General features: G+C 48.9%; 1 protein-coding gene across 1 annotated transcript; it reads right to left on the reverse strand.

The window, feature by feature from the left end:
* Window positions 1-208: 208 nt before the first annotated feature.
* Window positions 209-17,839, reverse strand: RP1L1 (RP1 like 1). Its single transcript, XM_081810704.1, has 4 exons — window positions 17,718-17,839; window positions 14,566-15,193; window positions 8,633-8,774; window positions 209-7,055 (listed from the first exon to the last, which is right to left on the reverse strand). The coding sequence occupies exons 2-4, from the start codon at window positions 15,172-15,174 to the stop codon at window positions 1,885-1,887; spliced, it is 5,922 nt and encodes a 1,973-aa protein (XP_081666830.1). The 5' UTR covers window positions 15,175-15,193; window positions 17,718-17,839; the 3' UTR covers window positions 209-1,884.
* Between the last annotated feature and the right edge of the window lie 4,129 nt (window positions 17,840-21,968).

The following is a 21,968-nucleotide window of genomic DNA, read 5'->3' on the forward strand; positions in this document are numbered from 1 at the left end:
TTTTGGCTCAGGTCACGATCTCAGGGTCCTGGGATCAGGCCCTGAGTCAGGCTCCGTGCTCAGCATGGAGTTTGCTTAGCCCTCTCCCTCTGCCCCTCCCCCCCCCAAAAAAATAAATAAATAAAATCTTAAGAAAAAAAAGGAAAAGAATAATCACCTCCACAGAAAACTTTATAACACACCAAATTTTATTAAGAACATTTACAGCACTCAGAAACAGAACAGGTGACTGCAGGCATGAGGACATGGCCTACACCCAACATTCACTTATTTTTAATTTTTTACTTATTTTTATTTTTGCTTTCTTTTTATTATTAATATTTACATTTAAACAACCAGGGGGCAATACCTGTCCTTGTAGCATCGACTTCTACTTTAATAATTCCGAGTACACAAAATGGTCATATATGAGCAAGAATGCTGGTGAGAACCAGTCAAAGAAATTCTGCCCCATCAGGAGCTCCCTACTTAGACAGGGCCCGGTCCAAGGCTAGCTGTGGAACGATGTAGAGAAAGGGCATTATTTTTTTAAATCTCAAAAATGATAAATAGAATATTAACAAAAAATTATAAAGGGCACAGGTAAATCAATTCATCAAAAAAAAAAAAAAAAGAAGCTAGGATCCCAGTTGAAAATGGGCGAAAAGCATACACATAAAATTTATATGCAAATAGCTTTTTAATAAACAGAAAACTCTTTAATCTCACTAGCAATCAAATATATCAAAAATAGTACCACATTAAAGTCAGGTACTATTTTTTGCCCATAAAATTAGCAAAAGATTTCTCATTTTTAATGGCTATACCAAACACTGATGAGCTCGTGGTGGGCCAGGTGATGTAAATTAGTACAGACCTTTAGAAAAGCAATTTGGCAGCATGATATCAAAAGCCTCGAAAAAAGCTGATATTTTTGGCTAAGTAATTCCACGCCTGGGAATCTATTCTAGGGAAATCATCTGCAGTTCGGGCAGAAGAATGCTAAGAAAAAAAAAAATAACGAAACCCATCTAAATGGCCCACACTAGGGAAATGGCAAAGTAAAGTGTTTTATGTTTGCATAATAAATTATTCAGGCATTAAAAATAGTTTTATGAAAAAAAGTTTTGTGAAGATTTTGAGATAAACTGGGGAAATTCCTATATTGTTAAATAAAAAAAGAAGTGTATAAGGATGAGTTCAACTATCAAACCGTTAGGAAAAATTGGGAAAGAACTGTAGGCAACTGTTACATTAGTCATCTCTGAGTGATGGGACTATGGATGACTACTTTTCCTTCTTCCTGCTTTATTTTGCCTTTCCCAATTTTTTCCATTACCAATATGTATTTTCATGAATATATATATGAATTAAGGACATACACTTGGACTTTGGGGCTGAGAACAAACTTTGTCCAATGACCCTGAATTTATCTGTGTCTTCCGAGTATTCACATCTGCAGAGTCACCAAATATATTCAAGACTAGAAAAAAAACACCTCAAAGTTGAACGAGGTGAATGCCAAGAGAGGCCAAGGAGAAAAATAACCAGAGATCAATAGGCAAAAGAATGAGAGCAAAAAACAAACACACAAACAAAACTCTCCTGGAACTTTTCCCGTCAGTTCCATCCTTTTGGGCTCAGCAGGAAACTGGTGGGGTCCAGCTGACCTCGGATAACAGGGCAGATCTGAGGTAACCCTCCTTCACACCACGCATGGGATTGGCCAGCAGGGCCCTGTGAAGCTCCAGAATTTAGAACCCAAGGACAGCATGGTGTGGCTGCGTCCTTGGCAAGTCCTGATCTTTCTCCAAGCTCTTTGCACATCTCCAGGGGACCGAGCCACGCTCAGGTGTGTAGACAAAAGGTTAAAAACAGACTCATGACTGCCTTGCGGCTGGATCTCTAGAAATCTAAGTCATCGTGGCCAAAGCCATCTGTTCTGTCCGTGGTGAGGTTTTTAAACCTCCTTTCTGTGAAAGCAGGAGTTTTAACTACCTTCTCAGCTTCTAGGCCAGAGGCCTCGCCTGCCTCCTGCTCTGGAGTCCTTGGCCCCAAGGGGGCCTCTTCTTGCTCAGAAGTGGAGCTTTCTGGGTACATATCTGTGACTTTTCTCTCTGGACCAGGGAGTACCTTGGACTCCTCTTCGAAGCTCCTCATGTCTCCATTCAAAGGCTTTTCTACAGAGCCTTTCTGAGAGAGCTGAGAGCAGTTTCCCAGAGATGATGTGCTGGAGGAGGCGAGACCTGCTTTCCAGCCTGACCTCCGGCAGGGGCTATCTCCACCTGGGGCAGGCGGCAGTGCTGGCTTCCCCTCTTGATCTGGGCTTCTGTTTCCAGAAGTCTCACCTGGCTGGCCCTGTCCCCAGCCGACCTGCGGGCTACCTTCTTCCTCCCCTTGGTTTCCCCGTCCCGACTCTGGCTGCCCCTCTCCTTCAGCTTCCGGGGCCTCTGCAGTTTTGACACCATCGTTCTGTCCTCCTGGACTTGGGTTACCTCCTCCAGAGGCTTCACCTTCCAAAGCGGTGTCAGCCCCAGAGCCCTCCTCGGGGTTTTCTTCCTTCCCACCAGAGCCCTGCTCCTCCCCACCTGCTGCCTCTGGGACACTGCTTCGTCCAGCCCCTGTGCTCCCTTCTCTCTTCTGAGCAGTGGCCTCCTCCTCCCTCCCTCGGGGGTCTCCGTCTTTGCCAAGGGTCTGGCTGTTCTCACCCTCGCCCCACCCCTCTGTCCCAGGGTCCTGGTCTAACCCCAGCTCCAGGCCTCCAGTGGACCCCTGGACAGTCCCTGTCCCCAAGGGGTCCCCCTGAAGCAGCTCCATCCCTCTCCTCTCGGGGGCTGCCTCTGCTGCCTCGCCACGAGCACACGCCCTTTTCTTCTTCTGCAGAAGGTGCTGCAGGTCGAAGGACTTTTGGATGGGTGCCCTGGATGCCCCCGTTGTGTCCTTCGGGGACGTGGGGATCACTTTCTTCCTCATGCAGGCCTCACAGGGACAAAACTCCTCCCCCTCGGCCTCCCCAACCAGCCAGGTCCCCAGGGCTCCGCTGAGGGTTGGTGCATCCTCCTCCTCTGTGGGGAAGGGGCCGGGCCCCTGGCTTCCAGCCGGTCCGGAGAAGGTCGAGAGGTACCTCAGGCCCTGGAGACGGCGCCTGCGCTGCTCCATCTGCAGGGCCATCTCCCACCTGAGGCCTTCCCGGGCCGGCCCCGGCTTCTTCCCCACTGCCTGGCTCCAGATCTTCTGGAGCTCTTTCTCAGTGCTATCTCGGAGCCGAAGGCCCAGGTCCTGCTGCAGCTCTGCCACCATCTGGTCCAGCAGGCTGTTGTTCTGCAGGCTCCAGCGGGCTCGGAGCTCCGCGGTGGCACTGCCAAGATGGGCCATGAAGGCCTTCTCCATCTTCCTCAGCAACTTGGACACCCAGAGGGGCTCAGGGTCCAGAGACACTCTGCGGGCCGGAGAAGAGCTCGTCTCCCTAGGCCCCTGGGTGCACTTGGCCTGGGCTTGCGCATGGCATGTCTCAGCTGCTTTGGGCAGCTTCTCCAAACCAGGTTCCAGGTGGGGGCCACTGGCATTTGCATCCCTGTCGCTGAGGCTCCTAGGGAGCTCTGTGGGTTTCTCTCTTTTTCCTGGAGGGCAAAGTATAGTGGAGGCAGGGTCTCTTCTTGCCTCTTCTTCCTGCACACTCTTATCTTCCTGTGCACCCTCCCCATCCTGAGAGTTGGCCTCTGACAGTTCTTGTCCCAAGACTCTTCCCTCTTCTGGGAATCCCTGGACACCATCTCCTTGCAGTGCTGCGATTTCTTTTTCTTCTCCGACTTTCTCTAGCGGTACCTCCTCTTCTTGCACTGTGTTTTCAACTACTTGGTCCAGGTTCCTGCCCAGAACCTGCCCCCCACTGTTTCTGTCTGCCTCATCTTTTCTGCTGGCACAAGCCCATGCTTGGGAATTTGAAGAGGCCGTGGAACCACTCAGCTGTTGGTTTCCTGGATCCTCTCGGTTCTCGGAGGTTCTAGAATCAGGCCTCTGGGAGGGGATTTTCAAGGGCAGGGCTACCCTCTCAGGGACCAGGGCGCACTCCATGGCACAGGGTCCACTGCCCTCCCCTGAGCCTCTGGAGCCACTGCCAACATCCACACCAGATGAGGATGTCAGTGTGAAGTCCTCCGTCATGACGTCAGACCTGAGGCCCGGCAGAGCCTGGCACCAGCCAAGCTCCCAGAGGCCAGAGTCCGGCTCACCACGCCTGAGGCTGCACCCCGGCCACAGGGCCTGGAAGGTGCTCAGGAGCTCCTGGTACCGAGGAGAGTCTATGAACCTCACTTTGCCAGTGGGAGACCCAAGGTCTTCATCAAAGAAGTGGAGCCCAGCAAGACAGGTGATAAGGGCCTGGGCAGAGCGGCTGAGCCTCCTGCCCGCTGCGCTGGACACTTCGGGCAGGCTGCTGGGCCGGCCCTGCTTGGAGCCCATTAGTGCTTTCATGATCTGTATGGAGGCAGAGACCTTGTGCGGAAGCACGCACGGGCCCACTGAACAGTCCACGGCCATGCCTTTGCCTGATCCAGCCTCCCTGGGGTCTTCTGAAACTCCGCTACAAGGAAGATCCTCTTCTGACTTGGGATGAGCATCACCAGTCACTGGGAGGGCTCCGTCTGGCTCTGCTTTCTCGCTGGCGGCCCCTTCATGTGACGGTTGTCTGACCTGCGTTGGCTCCCCCAGACATTCTGGGGAACGTTTGTCAACAGGATCCTCCTTGGGGCCTTCTGGGTCATCCCCTGACACAACTGTGCTCTCACCCACCATCTCACATTTCATGGGTATGGGCTCCACTGGGATGTTGCTCAGCCATTCACGGACCACAGCATCTGGTGAGGCTTGGGGCAGAGCACCCAGCGCCATTCTGCTATCTCTCTCTTGCCCTTCTAGGCTTTCCCCTCCACCAGCAACCTTCTCTCCCTGGAATATTCTCCCAGACCTGGGGCCACAGCTGGAGCTGCCCCTTCTCGAGGCTTTGACTGCTTTCCCCATGGCCCCTGACTGAGAGCCGGGGGGCCAGGGGCACCATGCCTCAAGCTTTCCCTCCCCTAGCTCTCCCCCGCCTGGCCCCCAGTCAGCACTGGGGTTGCTGCAACACGAAGGGTATTTCTTGACAAAAGGCCATGTCCTTGGCGGGGTGGGACAGTATCTGCTGCATACCAAGGGGACCTCAGAGAAGGGCCCCTGGCTGCGCAGTGGCTGGGAGGTCTGCAGGGCATGAGTCTTATCACTGGGGGTCCTGTGGAACAGGGATGTGCTGATCGGTGAGCAGTCGCAGCCTCTGTGGGCTCCCGGCATCCCTCCCTCGGACTGTCCAACTGGCAGAACTAAAGGCCGGGAAGGCTTGGGAATGCCGCCCCCTGCCTTTTTGTCCAGACCATCAGCTTGGCTGCTCAAAGAGTCTGATGGGTTGGAAGGTGTGGGAGCTAATGAGCGCGCCCTGAACTCAGGGTCCCCTTCAGTCTCAGCAGAGGGAGAGTATGGGGGGTAGAAATCGGAAGCACAGTCAGAATTGCTCACAGGGGTAATGAGAGCACTGCAGACCCCCTGTGCATACTGGGAATGAAGAGAGGCAGAGGAGAGCGGCCCTGTGTCCTGGGAGGCCCGGTTCCCGGCCCTGGGCGAGCTTGCAGAAAGGCGTGGTGCTGAGCCATTTGGGCAGGCCCTGCGTCTGCTGGGCGGTCCCGGCATTTGCCTGGGCACAGGTGAGTCAGGTGGGCGGTGGGTATGCCTTTGGGTGTGCTGCTGCCTGGGGTGGCCTCTCTGAGCCCCGTGGCTGAGACCAGAAATGCTGGGTGAGGACACAGCACTGACTCTGCCCCCCTGCTTTCTCCTCCCGCCCGGGACTGAGGCAGAAGGTGGAGAATGGCCTGCAGTGTCCCCAGAGCCAGAATGACCTGGAGCCAGGGGTGGTCTCCTCCCAGACCTACCCTTAGCCTGGGAGTGCCTGGTACCCTGTCCACTGTCCTCTGCCTGAGAGTCCTCGTTCCTCAAAGACCAGGGACTCACCGTGGGCGGACTGGGGCCTTCCCCCTGAATGGCCTTTGTCCGGGAAGTAGTCACGGCCCTTGTCTTGCTCAGGCAGCCCTGGTGCCGCTTACCCCTTTCACTAGACTCCTCGAGAGACTCCGCACTCTCTGAGGAGTCAGAAAGAGCACCTGCCGTGCCTCGGGTCTGGGGCTTCAGGCAGCTATGGGGCTCCCTGCTGCCCTGCCCTTCTTCCTGTGGACCTGGGCCCTCACTAGTCCAGGATGGGCTTCCAGCTTCCCACCCTGCTCCCCTCTGAGAGGCAGCCCCCGAGGCTGAATGTAGGTCGCAGCTGTCCACGCTGCCTTCCGGAGACCTGGAGCAGCAGGAGGAGTTTGGCTCAGAGTCTTTGGGGGGTCTGTCCCTAGAGGTAGGGCTGACACTGTCCTTGCTGCTTCTTTTCCTGCTGGTGAACACTTGGCTACAGGGCCTCCTGGAATGGGAGTGTTGGGTCAGCCTGGATCTCCTCCGAGAGGCTGTCCCCTCTCCCTGGGTGAAGTACAGGGGGTTCATCCAGATCTCACACCTGGTGCCTGGCTGCCACCGGCCTCGGCCAAGGGCTTCTTCACATCCTGCCTCACAGGGCCCCTGTCCCTGTGCCCCAGGCTCTGGGGAACCCCCAGGGTGATCCTCCCACACACAGTGGAGGGAGTCCACCTCCCCCAAGACAGGGACCTCCTCACTGGCTGCTGTGAGGACACTGGCCCTCCCCACCCTCCTGGACCACAGGAGTGCGTCCTCACCAACTAGGTGGAAGCGGACTTTCATCTCTACAGACAGGCTGCCATCCTCGTTCATGCGGACCTTTTTCTCAACATCGTCACTGGCCACCAATGGGCCAAGCTGGGCAGGCATGTCCTGAGGGTGTCTGTCAGGAGCAGGGCCCGTCTGAGCGTGATGCAGGGACACGGGGGGGTCGCTGAGACCAGACCTCTCTGACAGCAAGGAAAACCGCCGTGGCTGGCTGCCCGACCTGGACCTTGAGTGGATCACACTCTGCTTGGCCTTTGGCCCCCAGCTTCCTGGCACACGATGAAAGTAAGAGAAAAGAGGAAAGACAGTGAGCTACTAGGGGGAGCTTCAGGATCGGAGAATAAAGGCTAGTCATGAGGCATTCATCATTTAAATACCCCTGCCGCCCCCAAAACCACAAAGTAAGGGCAGAAACCATTCTAGAATGAATATCCAGTCTGCAATCTGTGAACCAGCAAAGCCTAGTGAGATGAACTTAACGTCTGAATTCAGTCTCAACTCTGCGATTTCCTTGCTGTGTTGTTTTTGGCAGAGACTCCTTACTGAGTTGTAAAATAATAATGGTAGGTTTGTTTTGACGATGCAGGGCAATGCATGTAAAACTTTCTGCAGAGTTGCTAGCACAAAGTATGTTTTCGATAGACAACAGAGTTGGCAGGCAGAGCAGCAGGGCCCAGAGCTAACTCCGGGCCCGGCTCATGCCCACCCCCAACACAGGAAGCAAAATCAATAAGCTGCTGTAAAGGTGCCTGATTGTAAACTGTAAGATGCTTTGCAATTATTAGTGGTGATTTATCATCCTAACACTCATCAAGCTTTGGGGTTGATAAATGATTGCAAGGAAGGACCTGGACACACAATAGCAAGTCTTGATAGTCAAGCCTGCACTCTAGCCATGAAAAAGAGAAGAAAAGGGAGCCACTGAAGGAAGAAAGAAGTGGTCCCAAGTAGGAATGAAGCCTTTAGTACTTTTTCATTTCATCTCCTCCTGATTGGCAAGAAGAAAAGGCTAGTGGAGGCTGAGCCTATGGCCAGCAAAAGAACAGATCCCCCTACTTGAGTCCATCTAGACAGAAGGTTTCGCCAAGCTCTGCTCTTCCATAAGCACCTAATGAGACTAGGATCTACTCCAAAGGGGGCTCTGTGGCTAATAGGTCCTTGTACCTCTAGCACCTGGCATGCAGTGATCACTAATACCATTATTGTCATTTCTTAGTAGCTTTTCACAAAGGATATTATTTTGTTTATTCACCAAATTTGCCCATTTCCATTCCAATAATTTTGCTGAAAATTTCAACCTGCAGTTGTTAATTATGCCTTTAAAATAATGTGTTTTTAAATAACAACACCTACACTCTGGCACATAGTAGGCTTTTTGGAGAGATATACATACAGTTAGATGTATAGACTGATGAATAGATGGAGGATCAATGGTTATTGTTAGTTTTAGTCCATTTGGCTTCTACTGTTGTCTAAGGGAGTCATGACTCTTGAAAGATGCAAATGCCACATACCCATGGTCCATTGCCTCCATAATGTCATGCCCACCATGGTCCTTAATAAAGCTTATTTTAGATCCTAGAAATTTAGAGTTCAAGATTTCCTAATCCCTATTTTCTTTAAATACCAGACTCCCCGCTCTCATACACCAGGCAAATTTCAACCCAATTAAGGTAGATGGCAGTAAGAAAGAGGAAGAGGCAAGGATGACCCAAAAAAAGTGGGATACCCAAAAATTTGGGCCAAAAGGCAGGTTTTTAAAATTATCTAGAAAGGATATCTGCTTAGTCCTACTGAACCACTATCCAGGGCAAATAAAATTCGGGAAACTCCAAAACTAACTCACCGGTTTTGTTTCTTGGAGTCTGCCCAGATAAAGTTGCAGTTCCGTATCTTCTAGAATCTTCCATTGCCAGAGGTTTGAAAGACTCGTAGCCAGCACATACTAGCACTGAAGGACTGCGGAGCAGACCCTTCAGAGAGTCCACCTGAAGAAGGAGAGTGTTGAATTAGGAGGCCCGGTTTGCAGAGCCCCTCTTCTACCCAGGGAGACATAGGTAGAGGAAGAATCCCATCACTCTGGCCCTTTCCTGAAGTTTGCATATCTCACCCCAGAATTCTGTCCTACCCACTTGCCATAATACCTCCATAACTAACTGGGGGCAGAGGTCCTATCACCATCACCTTCTTCTCTCCATATACCCCTCCCCCCACCGGTTTAAGGCCTGTGGTTTAGGGGTTCTTCTGGATGCCTCAGGTGGAAAACATTTCAAGAAGTCTTTGGCCTGCTTCCCTGCCCACCCTTGCAGCCTCCAGAATATGTATTTTTTTTAAAGCAACCAGAACAGAAAGGCCTCCAGCTTCCCTATGGAGATCTGATTCACTATCTCACTCACTTCCCACAAAGAGTTCTCTCCTGGGTCCAATCTGTGTTTTCCAGTATAATCTCGAGCCCATCACCTCTGCTTTCAGCCCTTCTGGAACAGGGAAGGGCAAGGCTGCTCTCTCTACAGGCTCCTCCAATGATTCCCTAGGGTCCTGCTCAGAGGCTTATGCCATCCTTTCCCACCCACCCTAGGACATCCTGGGCTGGATGCTGAACAGGCAACATTGCATTCCAGGAAACAAGTCCCTGCTTTTAGAAAAATCTCACATGGCCCTGAGGCCCCTACGGCACATGTGAGACTTTGCACTATTTATGATATTATATAGTAACTGGCAGTGTTGGGGGATTTAGTTTCATCTTCAAAGGGCTGAATTTGTTCTTCTTTATTTTCTCAAATTAGAAGGGTATGTTCATTAGCAAGGAAATGAGAAAAAGAGAACTCTTGCATCCTCTCCCCACAAATGACATTAAATTAGCTGTACACCAGATCTTTCAACCTAGTTGATTAGAAGTTTCTTTCAAACTACTAAGCACATTTCTTTGTTGATTTAGAGCTCTAGTGCATCACAAAAATGCAAACATGACCCAACTCTATCAATTTATAGAGACATATCAATGTATTCATATCCCTTATACAACAAGAAGCCAAATGGACTACATGACCCAAGTCTATCAATTTAGAGTAGTCATACTTCTAGGAAATCAGACTTTTCCAAGGAGGAAAAAAAAGAACTCAGGGTTAAATGATGCTTCCATTCTAGAAAAAGGTCAAGTTTAGGATCCACACACACAAAAAGAGAGTTATTGAGAGTATATTGAGAGTGTTCACCCAGTTGAGGACCTGAAAACTGATAATCATGCCACAGCCTGCCCTGGGGAGCAATGAGACCATTTTGTTTACAGAAACTCTAATAGTTCTGCATTAAGTCTATAAGAAAATACACTAATATTTTTTTCTCCAATTAACTTACTTTTGTACCTGCTCTCTCCATTTCGCCATACCCACTAAACTGTAGCTAATTGAAGGTAGGGACCTAGACTTATTTTCTGTATCCTCTGCATGAAGCACATGCTGGTACATAGCCAATGTGCCATAATTTAGGAGTTTTCTTACATTATGACTCTGACATTATTAATGTCGATTCTATCATTTGCCAGCCATGCAACTATGAGCCAATTACTTAACCTCTGTGCCTCAATTTTCTTACCTATACAACAGAAATAATAACATGAATTGCCTTGTGAGTTTGTGTGGTAGATGTCATGTCCTAGATTAGTCAACCTCTGTTTTACTCTCTTTCTGGTGTAATTTCCAGTATGGCAGAGTGTACAAAGCTCTATATACATTTTCTGGACTCCCTTGCAGCTAGACTTCTAACCATGAAATCATTTCCAATAATTAGATGCACTTGCACAAGGTAGGAGAAATGACAGTGAAGTAGAACCCATCTTTCTTTTGCTTTTGACTGTTGCCACAAGAAAAAAGTCAAAGGCATAAAGAGGCATGTGCAGCTGCAATGGCAAAAGCCACACTCATTTTTCCAGTACCCAGTCACCAGCTTTCTGGATATCAACAGACAGCAGTGGCACATGACCTGCCTCATTCCAGACCACAGCAATGGTGGGCTAATACTGAACTCAATTATTCCAGGGACATCACCCCAACAACCCACTTGCTTGATTGTGTTAGAGGTGTCTATCCAGATAGGTCAATTCTGTGATATTCTGGGAATTATTTCCAGAAACCAAGCTTATGCTCCTCCAGCTTTCCAATCTTTAAGCACAAACTCTCTGTGTATAATTTCTTCATGCTTAAGATACGTACAGAGGTTTCTGTTTCCTATACTGAATCATGACTGATTCAATGTACAGTATCAGAGGTTGTTGCAGGCATAGACCCTCAAGGGGAGGAGTCTTGGATTAATTATTTGACCTGATTGGGTTTGAAGGCAGTGATAGTCTGGTTATAATGCGACACTGGTAGCCTAAGACACAAAGTGATAAAACAGGTTCTTGAATGATCACCTCTGATAGTAGAATGCAGTGCTTAACTGAGAGCAGGACTTTGACAATCACTGGCTGTCATGATAGATCTTTCTAATGAGAATGAGAGCTTCAAGGACTATGGAGTAGGCTGGCTTCTCTGACTTAAAGAAAATGGCAAGCTCGAGGTCTAAACTCTCAGTTCAGGGATGGCCAGAGGACCTAGGTGCTTCTACTACTATAAAAGAATCTCTTTTCTCTTGTAGCAAACATCACCTGCAGAAACTGATCCTTCTAGTTGTTGAAATACAACTGAAATGATTGTTGTGTGATCTGTCAAGCCATAAAGCAAGTGTGTCAAAGCAGGACCCCATCATCAGGAGGTGGTGACATGTACTAGATCAGGCTCCAGGCATTTGAACGGAAGACATAAGTAAATTGCATGAGCCACACCCCCAGTTCACCTGCTTCTGCTGCATTGCCATCTTTCCTTCCCGCACACCTAAAACTTCCTGGGGGAGTTCCCTATGACCAGTTAACTGAAGAAGAAAATATTTGATTCTGGGTTTCAGATGATTTCACAGGATATGCTGATACAAGTCAAAAGTTGACTGCTGCACCATTACAGACCCACTTGGGGGTCATAAAGGGCAGTGGGGAAGGAAAGTACAGGGGACAATGTTATTTGGTCGGCTACTTTTCACGGAAGGAGCAATGGCAGGAGGTTCTATGGCAATTCGTAGGCAGGAGTTAGCAGTTCAATCCGACAATCAAGGCCTTGGAAGGAACAAGACTGGAGGGCTGGTGACAAGGAACTCTAGAGAAGAATCTGTAAATGGGTCTCCCAGAATGTGCCTAGAGAACGAGAACATTTGTGTCCCATTGAACGCTCACCAGGAGGTGATAATCATGTGGACAAATGACCTGTTCAATGGATGTTAGTCATTCTTTTCCTCCAACCACCCCAAGGTGTGCTCAACTTGATTATGAACAGAGTGACAAAGTAAATTTGAACTAGGAATCTGAACTACCTTATTCATGTGGGTCTGACTGCCATGTCTGCTAAGGGTCCAATCTTCTAAGAGCAGAGATCCATGCTAAACTTGTGCCAAAACACTTGTGATTTGCAGCATACCTTGAGGTACTCAGCAAGCCATCTCATGGGAAGCTAATGACATTGAACCCCTCTATCATGGGGAGAGTCAGAAATGTGGATTCACTGGAATAGGCACTAATTTTGAATACGTATTTTCTTCCTTGCCCACATACTTCCGTGGACTTACTGAATACCTCATTCATCATTGCCATAATCCATGAGGATTACTTCCATCCAAAGAACTGACTTTATAACAAAAGAATTGAGGCAATGCACTAACACCCATGGAATTCACTGTGTAGCCATATACTACATCACCCAAAAGTAGCTATAACTTATAGAACGGTGGCTCATTCTATGGGCACCAACTGAAAGTAATCACTTTATAATGTTGAGGCATTATCTTGCAGGATGTGATATGTGCTCTGGACTGGCAACCACTATACAGTATAGTGCTGTTTCTCCACAGACAACAGATACCTGGGAATTAAGAGGTGGGGATATGAGCAGCTCCTTTCACTATTACACCTATGACCTAGCTACAAACATTTTGCTTCCCATCCCCAAAACTTCAGGCTCTGCTAGTTTGGAGGTCTCTGGGTCCAAGGGAAAATGTTCCCACCAGGAGACACACAGCAAGTCAGGGAAGCTGAAAGTTGAGACAGTCACTTGGCCATATGGGGATCCTTGCAACAATGAACCAACAGGCAACAGGGGGGTTCTGTGTTGAATGGGGTGATTGATTCTGTAATGGGTCTCTCAGAATGAGAGTTTGGATCCTATTCAAACTTGGTTAGGGGGAATAGGGTTGCTGTTATGCAAATAGAGTCGGGGGAAAGTAATCTATAGCCCAGGGAATCCCTTGAGTGCTTTCTGTGGCTGCCATATTCAGGGTTAAAAATTAACACAAGACTACAATGGCTCAGGAAGGACCTCCAAGGGCTGAGTCCATAAGAATGATGTAGCACAGGCAGCACGTAGTAAACACACCATAATTCAGATGGTGGAATTGGTCCAGCCATTCTACCATATCCATAACCACATTCAGCTGAGGTGCTGGCAGAGGGCAGAGGGAACATGAAATGGACAGTAGAAGGAAACCTAATACCATCAATGGCCTTGCAGTAGATAACCTAGTTTTCTTCACAACTCTGCTAGGCATGAATCAATTTTCTATGTTTTGCCCTTGCCTCCCTCTAGCACTTTTTATAAGGTATTTTGGTGACTTGATAGTTAAGTCTTAAGACAGAGGCTACAAAGGTGGGCTTGTGCCCAGAGGATGGATGGTACAGTGCTGATGTGACTCTGGGGGGAAGGTGAATATGTTTTGATTGTTGGAAAGACAGCTACATACTTAGGTGGGAACATGCTGCTGTAGCTGCTGCTTGTAAATTTAAGTAGTGGTAGAATAGTGTACACAGGTGTTAAGTAGTGATAGGATTAGATTATGGGGAAACTGTTGATTAGATCAAGCCACCTCCATCCTCCATCCTGTGCACCTACAGTGTACATTCATGTTCTGCAGGAGCTGGAAAGGCAAAAATTATTCCCTAGCCTTCTTCACAGTTCAGGCTATATGTAGATTGGGTTCTCCATCAATTAGATGCACTTGATCAAGTCTGGGAAAGCAAGTGAGGCAGACACCATCTCTTCTCGCTTCTGGTTGTTGTTGCTGCGAAGCAAATGTGTGGGTACCAGGAGGCCATAGCAGCCCAGGCAGCAGGCTAGACCCGGCACCCCAGAGCTCCTGCATGTCAAGAGTGTTAAGATGCAACTGTGGCAGTTTCCTGATCCCAGATTTATAAGCTTGGATGCCACTATAGAGAAGTATTCTTGAACTCAATAATCACAGTAGCTTCAAGCAGGGTAGTAGCTTCCTGCAGAATGCTGGGAGCTATTCCTGTAGACCCAGCTTAGAGCTCATGCCTCCAGCTGTCCAAAGATTTGGGAATCCCCTAATGTCCTGCATTAGATTATTTTCTGCTCAAGGTACTTTGAGGAGTTTTTGTCTTCTGCACTGAACTCTCCCTGAAATAGATGGTATTGGATAATAGAAGGATTGGATAAGAAAATAATAAAAGTGTGCAAAGCACAGTGTCTGGCACTCACTAAGCACTCACTAAACGGTAAGCAAAATACAAATAATAATTGCTTATTTAACTGACTACATGTCTCCACTCCTTTAATTCACCTTTAATTAGTAGCAAGGCAATCAGTGCCTCTTTGTAAAGAATAACCTCCCCATTCCATCTAAGTATTTTGATCTGAGGTCCAGAGAGCTTTTTAAAGGAAATAGCATACCCCAACAGCCTACCTTTTTCCCACTTGTCGTGTACATCTGCTTCACAGGAAAGTGCAAAAGATCTGAGGCTTTGCTGAGAAAGGCCGACAGGTTCCTTGTATTTCTATGGCTGAGAACCATTGTCTGCTGGAATCTAGGGTCTCCATTCTTAACCAGCATTATCCTCCTTGGGGCCTTAGGACCCTTGCAGGAAGAGGATGTTCCTGGTGCCTCACATCGGCTTTCAAAATCCCTTGACTGCTGAGCAGATGGGCTTCTCCCTTGTGGCCAGTCTGGCCTACTGGGTGTTTTGGGGGGCTTCTTATCAGAGCAGAGGTAGCAGCCACCATCTTCCAACTGTTCCAGGGTACTGAGGCCATGAAGGCCCCGGGGCGTGGTGACAGAGCGCACCCCAAAGGAGAGAGGCACACGCTGAGAGAGCTCGTCCATCAGAGCACCAAAGCTCTTGAACACGCGCTGGTCAACAGCCAAGCGAACCCCAGCAAACCGGGGATCCCCTCGCTTGAGGAAGGTTATCTTCTTGGCTGGCGTGACCTGGGTGACAGAGGGGTTCCGGGCCACGGAAGGCAGGAGGCACTCACGGTGGCTTGGGGCCTGGGCATCCCTCAAGGTGCTGTTCATGGTGGAGAGGCCCAGGCAGCTGGAATGGATCAGAGGAAGAGGAGAGTCAGAGACAACCCAGGGGAGTTTACATTTCCTCTCTCCCCTTTGTTACAGAGGTGCTTCCAGACCATCCCAAATTTGTACCACTCAGCTACGTAGAAGCTGGGTAATCCATTTTGATGGAATAGAAGGAAGGCCAAAGGTCCGGCACCAGATAGATATGAATTCAAATCCCAAACCCCACTTACTACCTGTGTGACCCAGGAGGTTAATGACACAATCTGTGTCTTGGTGGATCCCACCTGTAACATGCAGCCATATTCATTCTGCATAGTGCCAGGTCTCATGTGTAACAGGGGAATTCCCAGCTCTCTGGATTCATGTCTTCTGGTGCCAGGTGAGCAGAATCCCTTGGCACAGGAGTATAGACAAGGAGACTTGTAACCCACCATGTCTTCTCTTTATTATCTGGTACTGTTTGCTTTGACGTAGAAAGAATGCCCCCCTCCTCCCATCCCTCCAAAGTCTTTGGAAGATGCGTGATGGACCCTATGGGAGAGTACCCCAGCCCACTGCCATCGACGTGGGAGACTGCGGGCTTAGCCCAGCCTTGATAGGGTCGATCCCTTTCATCCACGTATTCATTTCTATTCCCACTTCGGGAAAGCCCCATTGTCTTGCCTGGGACTTTGGAAAAGCCTCCCACAGGCTCTCCCTGTCATTGCCATGCTCTGTTCTGTGCACCTGCTGGCCAATTTGTCCTGAAACCCAGTTTTTACCTGGGCATTTCCTATGCTCCAAACCCTTCAAATGGTTCCCCAGTGTCTGCAGAAGAAGCTCAGGCTTGTTACCCTACAATTCAAGGGTCCCTCAGGCTTCCTTCTGACTTCCCCCTTAGAGCCTCAGCTCCTGCTTCTTTCCCACAGGAGTTCTCCACTCCCATCTAGCCTCCTGGTTCCGAGGCTCTCCTCACATGGCAACCCCCATCCTTCTGCACCCTGCCTTGGATTCCCTCCTTTGTGGAGCCTGCCCCAACCGCCTAGTCTGGGGCAACCCCCATTTTCAGTACAACTCCCCTGACATTTCCTATATCCCTGGCCTGTATCCTTCTTGGCCAAGTACCCCAAGCCTGTGAAGCAAACCTGTACTCCCCGGGGCTCTGAGCCCCATGTTTGGCATAGATTAGGGATCCAGGAAATACACACTGATTTCTAATGCCCATATTTCACAGATCCTCGTAACAGTGCTTAATCCTGTCACTAAGCTGACACTTGATGAATTATGATTAGGTAAGGAGTCGTCCCCACTTCCACATGGTTCAGACCACAGCAGGACCCTCATAGATGTGCATACTGCAAGTAAACGTGGTCTTCCCTGCTGTAGCCACGAATCCCACGTATGGCTCAGTGGTGCTCACATCTCCCTTCCTTACCTTTGCTCTCTATCTAGCCACATTCATCTCAGAACTCTTCTCTCATTTTCAAAATGGTTGTGCACAAAGAGGTCTCATAATCCTCTCTCATCTCTGGTACAAACTTTATAATTAGCTCCTTCAAGTTCCTCCCTCCCAACTAATCCCTTTAAGCTGCTTTCTTAGATCTCCCACTAACATCCCTGCAGTGGATGTTAGTGCAGATGCTGTTACCCAAGCATGTCCTCCTGCAGGACTAACTTTTCTTCCCACTTGATTTCCATTTTCACTTGTGATAATGCGCATCCTTCTTGGCCCTTACTGAGGGACTGAGAAGGGAAAGAAGGGTGACTATGTCCCCCAGTGTCACCATGTCCCCAGTGTCAGTGTTCTCTATTGTCACTGTGTCCTCTAATGTCACCATGTCCCACAGTGTCACTGTGTCTCCCAGCATTGCCATGTCCCCTATGCATTCTGCTGCCTCCAAGGGCTTTCTGGGCAGAGAGAGCCTCTCTAGAGACCTCTGGGACAGCAGCTCTGCAGTGAGAAGGGAAGCTTTCATAGGGAAAGCAGAAACATGGCCTAAATCAAAGGCAAAGACCATTCTGTAGCTCCCTGAGGACCCAGGCAAAAGTGTAACATTGGAACATACGCTCAAGAGACTGCCCCTTTCTTCTGGCATTCTTCTAGAAAATAACATCTTTTTGAATTAGAATTCTCAATCTCCAACTGGGTTTTTGAACTAAAAAGAGAATAAAAAGAGAAATGGATCCAAAGTACCAAAGATCAGGCTAGTATCAGCCACAGTTCACCGTAAAGACTCCTTCTCAGCATGAGACCAAGCACATGGCCCAGAGAGAAGTTGAGGGAAATTATTGATCATCCCCTGCTGAATGCACTTAGGTGCACTCAAATAACTGACGAGATTCTGCATATAACTAGGTGGCTTGCACATATGCATAAATACACACATAGACACACATGCATATGCAGGGGTGCACACACATGCACACACGTGTGCGTGCATGCATACATACACACACACACACACACACGTTAGAAAAAAATTTAGGACCCAGGAGAACGAGCTGAAGGACCCAGGGTGGCCTAGATTTGTGCACTGTGAAAGGTGAGGACGCATATGACTCACACTGCTCCTCACGGGAAGGTGAGGCAACTGCTTGCTCTCCAGACTCACTGATTGAAACAAACAGGTTCAGCTTCATCTCTTGGCAAGTGGCTGAGAAGTATGACCTTCTCTTGCAGCTACAGGGAAGGGAGAAGCAAATTGATTTTCTTTTTCAAAGAGGCTTAATAAACTTTTGATTCATTCACCTTCAAAACAACCTGGCCAGACCAGGTTATTCATTCATTCAATCACCCAGTCATTCACTCATTTGTGTACCCAATCAAGAGTTTGGAGTATCTATTGTATACCAGGCTCTGTGCTGGGTCCTGGAAATATGAAGATTACTGAGACTTTTCACACACCTTCAAAAAGGTCACATTTTAGTGTGACAAGCAAGTACATTATTAAAATTCTGCATAAGAAATGTTCTGAGATATATAACTATAGATATATTATACACAGGGTGAGACTGAAAGCAGATTAAGAGAAACAGCAAATCAGGGAAGACTTCTTGGCAGAGGTGACATGGAACCTCCTGAGCCGACACCTACAGGGCAATTTAAGGGAGCCAGAGAAGGAAGCAGTTAGGACCAGCATGCCAAATAGATATGCCCTTGGTGCCAGCTCTGACCCACTCGGGTGGGTAGCTTGAAGGATGGGAGGAAAGGTGCCCAGGCTTCCTGTGTGATGTGATCGGCTAGCAATGTTGCTGTAGCATCAGGGCAAAGAAGGGCCATAGGGTAACAGACATTTGTCATCGGTGCTCTGCTCAGGGCATTTGAGGTGGGGGAGTATGTGCAAAGTTGCAGTGGAGGAAGAAAGCTTGGACATTCAGCAAGAGCCTTCGAGGATGTCGTCCTAATATCTTAGAAAAGACCCACCCCTCTGGCAACAGTAGGGAGGGCGGGGCATGGGAGGGCAGGAAAGTAATTGGTGAATGAGGGCAATTGCTGTGGGAAGCAAAGGGACTGAGCCTGTAGAGGCTGAGAAGGCAGGACTTTTGACCATCAGAGGGGCTGTAGGGAGCCCTGCATGGCTCTGGGGGTTTCAGGCTCAGGGACCTGGATGGGAGGTGGTGCTGTCTACTCACCTGGCAAGGGAGCAGAGGGAGAAGCAGTTTGGAGGAAGGGGTAAGGGAGTGGTGGGAAGGGCCATCCTCTCTGTGGGAGCAGATGCACTGCACGTGAGTTCATCTGACATGGCTTTATTAAGGGGGCTGGGGAATACCCCACGAGGATAAAGCAGCCCAGACACAGCTCTGGCAACAGGAACCTCAACAACAGAACCAAAAGCCCTTCTCCACTGAAGTCTGAGGGGCCAAGGCTGGCAAAAACAAACTCGGGGTTCCTGCATTAGATCCAAGAACAGGTAAGTGCAGTAAAGGAGGACAGTGACAGAGTTTGGTAAAAAAGTGGGGAAACAAGAAGCAGATGTCATTGCAGGCCAAGGTGACCAAATGCTCCAGCTTGCTTGGGACTGCCCTAATTTTAACACTGAACCACCTCCTCAAATGCGGGGACCCAAACTTCTCTTGCCACCCCCTGGCCCCAGCTAACCAAACAGGTAGTCCCCTTCAGTGTGGGGCCGGTGTGGTTTCCCAGGATCAGGTGGCCTTACTCCAGTGGAAACCGAAATGAGCCGGCACTGCCACGGGTTGCCTTGTGGAGCTGGTTGAGCCCCTAGACTCAGCAAGGCCTAAAACTACTACCCAAACTGGAAAACTGGACTCTTCAGTGATGTGAGCCAACAATTCTCTCCTTAGTTTAATAAATTTGGGTGGAGGTTTCTATTATTTGAAATAGAAAGGGACCTGGACCCACCCAGGAGAAGGACCAATGAGTGTTCTGCCTCTCCTGGATTCCAAAGCTGGGCTTCTGAGTAGGAAGCCCCCTTGGGTGGGGAAGGCGGCCCTCAAGCCCTTGCCAGATTCTCCTACTCTGCTCCCGGGGTGGGACAGCTGCCCCATTCCCACATGCCAGTGAGGCTGGGAGGGGAGAGAATGTAAAACAGGCCCTCAGATGTGGGACAAAGGATTAATAATCAGCGGATACATACAGTTGCATATGTCAGTTTTTCCCTCACTGCTTTCCTCCTTGTAAAATCAGGAGGTTTCTCTCCCTAAGCAGGAGCGGTAGAGGAATTGACCTCTTTAACAGACAATCAAGGTAGGACTCCAGGCCTGGCCCAGAGAGAGGGTAGCCCAGGTCCATTTAGCGTCTCCTTACCACATGAACCTCCCTCATGGTAGAGAGAAGACATTCTTTCTTCTGTAAATGGGGTTAAATACTTTCATAAAAATGGATATAAAGGAAAGGAGGTGCCTGACCCTTCTGATTGCAAGGTATAGTTGAGGGAAAAGGGCAAAGAGAAGAAGGGCGCAGAGCTGGAGGACAGCAAATAAGGTCTACTTTCCAGCTCTCCACATTCAAGTTCCAGCTTGGGGTCAAGTGGGGGATTAATGGTGGTTGTGGGGGACGGGGGTCTAGATAAGGTGAGAGAGACTCTAACAACAGAGGGCTCTGGCAGCCAAGCCCCACCACTGAGCTTTAAAGAAGACCTCCTCTTGGACTCTCCACCCCACTTGCGCTGCAGGCAGGGCCTCAGAGGATTGGAGGGGTCTCTGATGTCAGCATTCCCAGGTGACCAGGGTGCTGCAGGAGGTCAGTGGATAGTCTTGGTGAGCACAGAGAATGGGGAGGTGAACCACTGGTGCTGAATGGGTCCCAGAAAACTTCAGGGCCCACAGCACCCGTCAGAGCTATTATGGGATTGGTTTAGGGCAGCAAAGGATGGGGGAGGGATGCCAGGGGATTTCAGGAGGAAGCAGGGCAAGAAAGCAGAGGAGGTATTCCAGCTGTGTGTGGGAGGGGGAGGGAAGTAGGGAAAAACAGATTAAGGGGCAAAAGGAGAAAAAAAATAGAAGTCACAGGAAATGCTCAAAAAGTTGATAGCCCTGGTAGAGGAATTGGCAGGGTGGGCCTGCAGGGGAGGAAACTGTTGTCGGCAGTCCTGGAAGCAGGCTAGACCCGGGTGAGGAGCTGGAGGCGGGAGCAGGCAGCAAGAGTGATGGATTCAGGAAGAGAATAAATAGGGTGAAGTCTGCAGGCAGGATGGAGGCTGGGCTTTGCAGGAGAAAAACTACAAGTGGCAAGGAAACCAAAGTTAGACTTAAGAGGGAGTGAGCAGGAAGTGGGGAGAGCATCGTGGCCGAAGTCTTGAAAGGTTGATTGATATTACACATCAATAGCTCAAAGAAGCAACGATGATGTCAACAGTGCATGTCCCCAGAGAAAAATGCTTACGGCACGTAGCCTCTAGAGAGAATAAGAACTGCTTTTATTCCAGGCAGCTAAGCCCTTCATAGGTTCCTCCAGTTCCACACGGGTCCATACAGGGTGTAGGGGCTAGAACCATTTCAACACCACATTTCAATGACTCTAATTTGCAAGGAGCACCATTGTCTTATGAGCCAAGAAGAAAGAAAGAAAGACATGGTGGCAAACAAAGGCATGCTATTAATTGCAAGATACATCCTGATTGCAGAGATAGTAAAACATGGGGGGGGGGGGAACCTGTGTGTATTAAAGTCAGTGAAATACAGCGTGACAAAGAGCCAAGCATGGGTTGTACACATAGCTATGACAAAGCCATAGCGCTTATTTGAGTTCAAGTTCTATTGATTTGGAGTGATAACCACATCAGGGAGTCAGTGTGCTACAACCTGACAGTCATATCATGATGATCAGATGGGCAAATGTGACTCATAAAAAAAGGAGGGACCAGGGTGGCTGGGTTAGCTCATCAGTTAAGCATGCTACTCTTGATTTCGGCTCAGGACATGATCTGAGGGTCATGAGATCAAGCCTTGCATTGGGCTCCACGCTTAGCAAGGAGTCTGCTTGAGATTCTCTCTCTCCCTCTCCCTCTGCTTCAGCCCGCCCCCAACTCTCTCTTAAAAAAAAAAAAAGGAGGGGACCACAATGCCATACCACTTCACACCCATTGGGATAGCTATTATCAAAAACAAACAAACAAATCCAGAAAACAAGTGTTGACAAGGATATGGAGATTTTGCTGATCAGAATGTAAAATTGTGCAGCTGCTATGGAGAACAGTATAGTTGTTCCTCAAAAAATCAGATACAGAACTACCTACCACATGGTCCAGCCATTTCACTTCTGGGTCTATACCCAAAAGAATTGAAAGCAGGAACTCAAACATATATCTATACACCCATGTTCATAGCAGCATTTTTCACAATAGCCAAAAGGC

The sequence above is a fragment of the Leptonychotes weddellii genome, chromosome 2, assembly GCF_054177405.1.
Source record: "Leptonychotes weddellii isolate Sample4059 chromosome 2, ASM5417740v2, whole genome shotgun sequence".
In the NCBI taxonomy this organism is placed as follows: domain Eukaryota; kingdom Metazoa; phylum Chordata; class Mammalia; order Carnivora; family Phocidae; genus Leptonychotes; species Leptonychotes weddellii.

Bases quoted from the DNA above. Each gene is read 5' to 3' on its own strand.
- RP1L1 (XM_081810704.1), bottom strand. From the start codon at position 15,174: ATGAACAGCACCTTGAGGGATGCCCAGGCCCCAAGCCACCGTGAGTGC. The intron at 8,775-14,565 runs GTAGGCTGTTGG...CTCCTTCTTCAG, and splicing joins ACACGACAAGTGGGAAAAAG to GTGGACTCTCTGAAGGGTCT. The intron at 7,056-8,632 runs GTGAGTTAGTTT...ATCGTGTGCCAG, and splicing joins GACTCCAAGAAACAAAACCG to GAAGCTGGGGGCCAAAGGCC.